The 10,164-nt window shown below is 39.0% G+C and overlaps 1 protein-coding gene across 1 annotated transcript; it reads right to left on the reverse strand.

Moving 5' to 3' along the window:
- Positions 1-3,730: 3,730 nt before the first annotated feature.
- Positions 3,731-10,160, reverse strand: LOC118559496 (transmembrane protein 160-like; the record flags this gene model as incomplete). The annotated part of the gene is given in 5 exon segments (XM_036130208.1): positions 3,731-4,117; positions 5,967-5,987; positions 5,990-6,058; positions 9,944-9,967; positions 10,094-10,160. Coding segments are annotated over 5 exon segments (504 nt in total), but the record flags the coding sequence as incomplete, so codon positions are not given.
- Between the last annotated feature and the right edge of the window lie 4 nt (positions 10,161-10,164).

Consider the following 10,164-nt stretch of genomic DNA (forward strand, 5'->3'; position numbering starts at 1 on the left):
GTCTCCTGCTCTGGACATGACGCTGACAGACACAGCAAACCTTCTTGCCACAGCTCACATTGATGTGCCATCCTGGATGAGCTGCACTACCTGAGCCACTTGTGTGGGTTGTGGACTCCGTCTCATGTTACCACTGGAGTGAAAGCCAGAAAACAGAGGAACTGAGAAGTGGTCTGTGGGACCACCTGCAGAACCACTCCTTTATTGGGGCGTCTTGCTAATTGCCTCTAGTTTCCACCTGTTGTCTATTCCATTTGAACTAACAGCAGGTGAAATCGATTATCAATCAGTCTTGCTCTAAGAGGACAGTTGGATTTCACAGAAGTGGGATCGACTTGGAGTTACCTTTATTTTTTGATATCTATATCTATCTATCTATCTATCTATCTATATATCTATATATATATATCTATATATATATATATATATATATATATATATATATATATATATATATATATATATAGGGGAGCAGGTACCAATCCCCAGCAGTCACAGGGTACATCCTGGACCAGCCACCAGTCCAACACAAAGCAAGTATAGTGAACAAACAACCACATACACATAGTCCTAATGGCAACTTGGAGAGACCAATTAACCTAACTGTCATGTTTTTGGACTGTGGCAGAGAACCCATACATGCACAGAGAGAACATGCAAACACCATGAAGAAAGACCCCAGGCCAGAATATGATCAGTGAGTGCTAAGAGGAACACAGCAACACTGAAGGGGCGAGGAATCCCCAACAATTACTGGTAGTGTTGTAATTGTGATACAAATCTCCTGTTGCATGTTTTCCTCTATGGAAACTTTCTCATGCAAAAAAGTAATAAAAGAAGCAATAAAAAAAAGTAATCTGTACATCTAACTCTTTTAAAACATTGAAAGAGAATGCATTGTAGTCTTGTAAACCAAACTTTAACTTTAACCAGTGATTATGGTGGTGGCAGCATCATGCTTTGGACTGTTAAGAGGGACTTGAGTTTAAGCATTCTTCCAAAAACAACAAAAGAATGCCTTGTTTAAGGACATTTTAAGTTTTGCAATGGCCCAGTCAAAGTCTAAAACAAAATCTCAGCATTTTAAGAAGGGTGTATATCAAATTGTCATCCAATGTATTTGCCTTTGATTAAATTTTTGACATAAGTTTACCATGTTAAGATGGTTGGGTTTTTAAACCTGCTTTGTTTTAGTTTCACCGTGGACAAGAAAAAGACCCAAGAAAAGTGATTAAAGAAAAACAAAAAGAGAAAAGCTGGAATTTCAGCAGCAATGTTCAACTGGCTGGGAGACAGGGCTTTCAAACAGCCTTTAATACCTAGGGAAATACCTATTTTTAAGGATGAGAAAAGCAGTTACCTGAATAAACACAAAATGAAATGACTGAATGCTCAAGACTCTCAGGGAGGCTTAGAGGAGTCTGTTGGTGGAGTTAATGGCTGGATTAAGCTGGTGTTGGCGAGGAGGGTTATGTTAATGCATTCACTCTGCTTCCCTGCTGCAAAATGTGAGTGCAATGATCGAGAAGGTTAATTAAATAATTATATTCATTAAACATAAAGCAGTATAATTGTTTTAATAATAGACTAATCTGCTATTGGGTTTGTCTGCCATGTTTTTGGATTGCAAAAAAAATAATTAAAAGCAGGAGTAATGTCATGTTAAAACATTAAAAAATATATACTAGAATTGAAATGTGCTGATATATACACATGACAAAATGACAAGTAGAACACAATAAATATTTGGTCAATTAGGGCTCTATTCTTTATCCAGACAGATCTATGACAAGGCATTTCAAATATGGTTCCATGAATTTGGCACAAAAATCTGACTGTTTGAGAAATTGTGAAAATAATCCTTTTTGGCAAAGTTAAAATCTAAGCTGGCTAGACCTTTTTATCGTTTCTGCTTGTTTTTAGCCTCACTGGTTGACGTAACAGTAAAAAAATATATAGTAATTATTCTAATTTGAACCACAGTAGTTTTATAATCTAAAAAGGAGCAAATTTATTTCCACAACCAAGGCTTACTGAAGCTAATGCTAAGATAGCAGTATTCAACAAACATTTCCACTGGCAAATAGTTCAGATAATAGAAAAAAAAACTTTTTACAGCAGCTGTACAACCTACATTACATGGATTACATTAGCTAATGTAGCTCAAAGCTGACAAAACAATAGATAAATCAGTTTATTTGCAAGAATAATCTGATTCTCCAAATGTTTTGGTTGTAAAATGTTTAACTGTTTATTATAAGATATAGTAATGGAAATCATTTCTAAATTTAATTTGCAAGGGGTCGCCTCAAAACTGCACCTTTAGCACACAGCATGAATACTGTTATTCTGCTATAATCTAATTGTTTCTCTCCAAGTTACATGGGAACATTTTGTTCTTCATTGCACATAAGCAGTAACGCCGTAAACATTATTTTATAGTCTATAAAAGTGCCTCGCAGAATCTTGGTGTATGTAAGTTTTGTTTTGTTGGTTTTTTTTTTTTAGGTTAGGTGGGAAAGAGGTGAAGAGGAGAGTTAAGTCTGTAGCGCCAATACATAATAGACGTGCGTGAAGGAGTAGGAGAGAGGGAGAGCAGAGCAGTAAATACAAGAGAAGTAATAAAAGGTAGATGAGTTGATGCACCTGGGGTCCACCATCCAGAGCAGCCAGCAGTGGTCAAGAGAGTTGAATAAGTGAGTGCAGTCTGAGCAGATTAAATAGATACAAACATCGGGGGTTATATTGACAAGATAGCTGCTATAGAGAGGGTTTACAAGATGTGAGCCTCATTATAATTTATGGTATCGATTCCCTAAGCAACCAAAAGAAGAATTGTATGACTTAAATGTGAAGGCGAACCATTATCTGAAAACAAGCACTGATGCTGGGCCTCAGTATAGATATCCTCTGATTTTATTACTGTGTGCATTGTTGTGCACAGAAAGTAAACAATAATAAACCCCCATTATCAGCATACAAATTCAGTATAATTAGAATCCTCCACTCTTTACAACCATGAAAACAGAACTTATGCAGATAACCTGAAAATGTGAAGTTCACTCTAAAGGGGTTTTGGATACAGTTTGGTATCTGTGCACGAATATCAAACAATACAGAACAAAATACACAATCACAGAAAGAGCTGTGAAAAAGCTGTGGAGCTGTTTTCCGCACAGTTTAGAGCAACTATAGTGACCAAAAAAAAAAAAAAAAAAAAAAAAAAGCTTAACAAAAGTGCAATTGCAGTTTTAAAACATAAAACTGTAAAAGGAAAACTTAAGCCCTCAGTGTGTTTTGTTTGATTATTTTAAAGAGAAACACTCTGTTTTGAACTCCAACAGCATATGTTTTTTTTTTTTTGAAGACTTGAAGTGATCAGTCTCACAATTGATCCTTGAATAGGTTGATAAGAAACAGCGTCCAAAGAACGGCTGGCTGAGAGGCGACTGACTGCATACAGTGGCACAAAACCTAAAAGATCAGCATGTCCAGATATGCATTTAAAAAAAAAAATTTTTTTTTTTTAGATAAAGTGATGAGGATTTAGAAAAATGGCTGTTATTCAGCAATATCTTCACAATTTTCAGCATCTTTAACTATTTTCCAAAAAAAAAAAAAAAAGTTAAGTCTTTCTTCACCTGAATATTCTCTTATAATAGATAACAGGGTTGCATGTTTAAGCTCACAAACAGCCTGCGCGTGAATGTGCGTCTTGTATATAATACAAATAACAGAAACCCTGAATCAGAGCAACAACCGTGACACACACCCACAGCGTTCGTGGAAGATCTCTACTTGTTTTGGCCCTTGCTGCCACTGTCCTCGCTGTCCTGAGAGCCTCTGTAACCTCGCTGCTCCCGCCTCTCGCGGCACTCCCGGCACTCCCCCTCGTCCTCCCTGCCCTCCTCCTCGTCCTCGTGGATGATCTCCACCTCCAGACGGCCGATGTACAGCGATACGGCGCAGAGCCAGAAGAGGGCGACGCTGGCCACCACGGTGCCCTGGAGCAGCAGCGCTGGCACGGACAGCAGCATCAGCCTCCGCAAGGCGAAGAGGCTGCCAACGTAGGAGGCGCCGCCAAACGACACGCACACGCCCCCCAGGATGAAGAAGGCTGCACACAAACGCAACGACACGCTGTTACTGCAGAGAATAAACCAGTTCATTCAGGCAGGCAAAAGTTCGTTTTTAGAGTTTTTGAAACCTGTGTGAACCTGATGAGGAGCAAAAAAATGATTGAATGATCTGCATCTAATGCTGAATGGCACGCACATACGCCAGAGATTTACACCGAACATCTCCGGGCCTTCACTGCTTCACTCCTGATGATTTTAGTCACAAATCCTTAGAAATAGAAATGATAAAAACTAAAAAAAAAACTCCAGCTGCTGTATCAAACACAGATGCATCGTTCCGTCTGAAACTGATTGATTTTATGATGGAGAGAGAGGAGGTATTTTTACTCATTCATAACCCTTTTCAAAGGGAATTATTCATTTTTTGTAAAACAACGGCAGCCCAGTTGGATCGGTCTTAAAATCTACTGGGTTGAACAATTTAGGACTACAGCGACCTTCAGTGTCTACAAATAAGGCTTGGAGACTGTTTAATACATTGATTTTAAAAAATGCAGGTAATAAGGAGAAGTGTTGCACAATGTATTTAAATCAAAATAGGGCTGGAACAATAATTACAGCACTCTGCACAGTTATTGGCACACTTGGAACAGATGTGAGGGCTCCTACACAGCCATGAAAAGTCAATATCTTGATTTCAGTATTAAAACTATCAGGTCTGGATAAGTAGGGAAAAAGAAATTGGAAGAATGTTAGTTTCCCCAGCCTTTAATTCCCATTTTCATTGTGTTCGTTGTGTCTTTTCTTCATTCATTCCTCTCTCCTATCCTACTTCTTTCCTTGATTACTTCTGCCTATTTTTCTTTCTATTTTTCCTTGCTTCTACCTGTCATTTTTTCATGGTGTCATACCTCCTTTACTTCTTTAGTCCCTTTCATTTGTCCTTCATTTCTTTCCTGCACTCTTTCTTTCTTACCTTCTTTATTCTCTTCTTCTTTTGTGTCTTTCCATTCTTCTTTAGGCTGTTCCTTGCGTTTCTTTTTTATAGTTTGTGACTAGTTCCCTTCCTTTCTTTCCTTCTTTTGTGCCCTTCTTTTTTTCATCTTCTTCATGTTCTTCCTTTCTGTATTTATTTTCCTCCTATTGTCCTTTCTATCTTTCCTCTTTAGTTTCTTTACTGTGTCTTTACTTCCTTTCTTACCTCCAGTCCTTCCTCCCTTTCCCCTTCTTTTTTCTCAACTTTAATGTTTAAACAATTAAAAGGCCAGATAGATTGCTGTGAAATTCACTTTAAACACCCACCAGCCTATAGGCCTTGTGATGCACCTTGTACACATGTCAACGATCCAATAGGAAGCACTTAGCTGCCATCTAGGGGTCAGAGTTGTGCCTAATTTACGTAACTTGCATTATAATAATACCCAAATTGAATCTATTGTACGTGCAACATTCAAATTAACAGTCTCTATTTAATTTAGAGTGCCGGTCGCTCAAAACGCCTCGTCAGGTTTGTAGTAAGAGCGCATTTTGTGTCTCCTGCTCTGTAGTACAGCTGGCATTGGGGTCTACAGACATCTTTTGGCGTTTCCTGTCCGCCTGACTTCTAGCCAAACCCCCCGTAAGCAACGCTTTAGCTTTGCCTTATTGACTAAAGATGGTTTCAAAGGCTCTTTCTTCTGATGTCCTCCCATTATGGGAGTTTTGTACTTCTAGCACCAGCTCACTGTTTTGACCGTCAGCCATTGTTGTTCAGCTGAGCCTCAGCAGGGAGAGGAGGGTCTTAATGTCTGTGTGTTTGCAGCACTGCAGCGTGAATCTGATATGAATAAAATCGGTCAGTAAATTGCCAGGAGGCGCCCCCTGTGTTAAGCTGGTGTGAACTCGTACCGTAACCTGCTTCGCGTCCACTTCACTCTGGACAAATGCAATGACTCCAATCCCAGTCGCCAGCAAGCCATTCCTGAACCACGACAGGAACCCTGTAAAAACGTAAAAAAGATGTTACAAAGTGACAATTTATCAGCTAGAATAAATCACACCGTCTGCTGTTTAACATACTATGGTCCAGTTACAGTAGGTCTGGCCGTTCTCAGACAACAGTGTAATGGTAATAATCCAATTCCATATTTTCTATTTAGTGGAACGCTAAAGCAGGAGTGCCTGCGAAAATGTGGGGAGTATAAGCAGCGTAATTGTTCTATATATTTTTGGTGAGGTGAATCAGCTTTGCTTTAATATTTATATCAATGAATTATGCTACAGTGAAACTAGGGCCCTATTAAATCCATTTTACTGTTTCTGTTTTTCAGTCCTAGTATTTCCACCTGAATTATTGTTTTTAGTTTTGATTTTATTTGAAACACATGTGAATAGCTCATAAATAATGCAATTGGGGGGGGGGGAACTGAAAAAGGTAAATGGATGTATAGGACCCTTTCAAACCAAACTGTTTGACATTCAAGCTTAGATGTGGTCATTCAAAGAAATAGGATAAATTCAATAGAAATCAATTGAAGAGATAATTTATTCTTTACGAAATTTTTATGAAAACTCAGAAAACAAAATCAAGTCTGGAAACTCTAAAAAATATGAGCTCTTTTTTTTTCCAAATCTGGATAACTTGGAGATCAGCTTCATCCCTTTCCCTGCCTTTTTAAGACTGTGTAGGAACCCTACACATATTATCAATGCCGAAGGAGGCCTGTTCCACATCAAAATAAACTAAAGTGAATTTCTGACTGAATGAACCATGAGATTGAACTAGAGTGGAACCATATGCAGCTCAGCTATGTGACCAATTTAAGAGGTACAGATAACAGAGGAAAGATTTGGCTCTTACTGATCCTTGCACAAAAACAGATGGAAAGTGACACGAGAGGCATGGAGAAGTAAAACAGCACGATTTTAAAAAAAAATTCTGTAAAGAACAACAGTGGATGCTGCTGATGTTTGTGAGGATTACTGAAAATATATACATTTCCAGAGGTGATGTCCTCCTGAGCATCATTATCCCTGCAAAGCCAGACCAAACAATCAATGAGATTATTGGCGTTTCTTTAACAAACAGCCTTGACAGACTTACATTTGCACACAATGTGTTTTTTTTTTTATTATTATTTCTTGACTATTTTTCTTAACTAAAAAGACAAAAAAATATATAATCAAAGTTACAATTAACATAAAGTTATCATGTTTAAACTTTTCTTGAGAAGAGATTACGGTATTTTTTCGGACTACAACTCACACATTTTTTCATAATTTGGCCAATCCTGCGATTTATAGTCAGCCGCGATTTATATATCAATATTAAATGTTAAATCATACTGACCAACATGAACCAAGTAGTAAACATGACTGTCTATAGCGGCAAGAGGGCGCTCTAGACTTGTGAAAACTATATGCTCCTGTACCACTCAAAAATTAATTGAAACATTAACTTATAGACAACAAAGAAACACATGTTTGTATGTGTTTCACGGTTTCTGTCTGCATTCAGGCAGCGGAGCGTTGTGTGGTGGAGCTCGAAGCGCCCAGACTGAGACAGAACCCTGTTATGGGCTGCCAGTGAAGCGAATAGCAGCTAGCGCTAGCTTACAGCTCTGTTGTCCGGCCGCTAATGCACGTGAGTTTTATGTTGCTCTCAAACATCCGTGTCGTACTGTTAGCTTAGCACGTAGCACCCTTATGCACTGACAGGAACTTTCTGGGTAGGTGGCTTGTTATGCTAATTTACCCCAGTCATCCTCCCAGGTATGTTTCATATCATTCGGCCTATTGTAGCTGTGTAATTTAATAAATTACCATACCAGATTAAATGTCAGTTTTTAGTTTTGGATTATGTTCAATAATTTTCTAAATAAATGCGATTTATAGTCCGGTGCAGTTTATACATGTTATTTTCCTCTTTATGACGCATTTTTGACTGATGCAACTTATATTCCAGAGCGACTTATAGTCCGAAAAATATGGTAGTTAAAAGATCTACCGCATATTCTATGCTTTAACCAATCATGGTACTAAAGACGGCTTGAATGTTTTGGACATCCTTACCGGATCAGACACCATGAGCAGTCCAGTCAGAAGTTTACATTCATTCATCATAAGCGGGATAATCATGCTAACATGAGCTTTTAATGACACATTTGAACCTTCATTTAACATGATGAAATGATTATTAAACGACACACAACTGCAATACTTTTTTAAAACAATACTTGCGTGCACAAGTTGAGTTCGTTGTGAAAGACTAAACTTTAAAAATTACACATAAAGACAAAAATAACACACATAAACTCCCACCAATACTGGATCAAAGGCCCTTCAGAAGTTGCAAAGAAATCCCACCCGTTTTGTAGCCATCAACGAGATCCTAGTGCGATTCTTGGTGAATATCTGAACTCCACCATCGTCCATTAAAGGTGGTTAGGCCTGCTGATAAACACACTCCATAACAACTCAACAGGAGTTGGTATGGAGTGTGGCTTTAGGAGGCCGTTCAGAAAACCTTCAAACAATGGTCTTGCTTTGGATAGCTGTCGTGTTACAACACTCAACTGTGTCCCAGTTTTAAACATCTGAGCTAAACTACTGACCGCAGCAGCAGCTACCGTGGCTGAAGCTGATCTTAAGCTGAAAGATGCCGGGACCTCAGTGAAGCAGGTGTAACATCGCCCTGGATTGAGCGGGTGACCGAAATTTGCATTGGTTTACATGGGCGGACCAAATGCCTTCAGAACAGATTCATGATCAAGAGATGTAAAGAGTTATTTGGACATAACAACGAGATGTGAGGGTGTGTCCCACCGTTTCATCACACCAACGAAGTAATGAGGACTACCTCCAAATGCTCCAACTTCACCTATAATCTACAGCCCGTCGGGTGAATCTTTGACCCAGACGGGTGTTCCAGCGGGCCGATGATCCCAAACGCAGATCAAAACTGGCTTTGGGATAACATACAGCCTCAGTCACATTCAAACTTTGTGGACTGTGTGCTCGGAAAACCAAACTGTTTGTAATGACGGTTCTGGCAGGTACAGTGGTTAAATATCCGAACTGCAGCCAGATCTCACTCACAAGCTACAAAACTTTTACATTTGTCTGCAACTCGCCAAGGGCTTCTGTACAACAATTACTGTCGGTGTTTGCATGCATAAATAATCTGGACACTGTCTCTCTCTCCCGTTCAGGACTTACAAGCTTCTGCGTTACATTGACGCACAGTCTGCTGAGTGTATACAGCTTCCATGTATATATATCTTTTCACTTCTTATTTTACTGTATTCTTAATTTTGTCTGCACCATCAACACCAAGTCAAATTCCTTGTGCAAACCTACTAGGCGATTAAACTTGATTCTGATTCTTCTAATTCTGATTCATTGGAACCTGCACGCACAATTTTAACCATGTGTGGATTAAAGAAAATCCCCATTAATTTCAAACCAGCACTCAATTTTTCTTTAAATTCATCCAATAAGCTACAATATTGTGTTAAATATAAATAATAATAAAAAAAAGATTAAATTAAGACATCCGTGTCCATGATGAGTGTGAGTATGTTTCTGATCGGAAACGTGAATAATACTGCACAGATATATCTGTTTAAGCTGGTCTGGGTGTAGAGTGAAGCATTCAGCAGAGAGCCTCAGAAGTGTTCATTAAATGTCCAAGGATTGCACTGGAGAGGCACGGTGCTTGCAGCAAGAAGGTCCTGGGTTTAAATCCCAGCCTCGGGTCTTTCTGCGTGGTGTGTTTGCATGTTCTCCCTGTGCTTTGTGTGTTGTCTCCGGGTACTCTGTCAAATCCCCCGCCGTTCAAAAACATGGCTGGTGTTTAAATCCACACTATGGTGCAGTGATATTACCTGTTTCATGTGACTTCTCAGCATCTGCAAAAAAAGAAGAGCAAAAGCACATGTTATACATCCAGCAACAGAACAGTTCTCTTTCTTCCATCAGATTGGGAACGAAAGCAAAAGTAAAAGATAAAGATTATAAAAATAAAAAGACCTTACCAAAGCGTCCGCCTTGTCGAGTTCTGTGAGCTGGTACTGGTGCAGAGGCTGCTCCGGAGCCCGCTGGTTCT

The sequence above is a fragment of the Fundulus heteroclitus genome, unplaced genomic scaffold (assembly GCF_011125445.2).
Source record: "Fundulus heteroclitus isolate FHET01 unplaced genomic scaffold, MU-UCD_Fhet_4.1 scaffold_300, whole genome shotgun sequence".
Taxonomy (NCBI): domain Eukaryota; kingdom Metazoa; phylum Chordata; class Actinopteri; order Cyprinodontiformes; family Fundulidae; genus Fundulus; species Fundulus heteroclitus.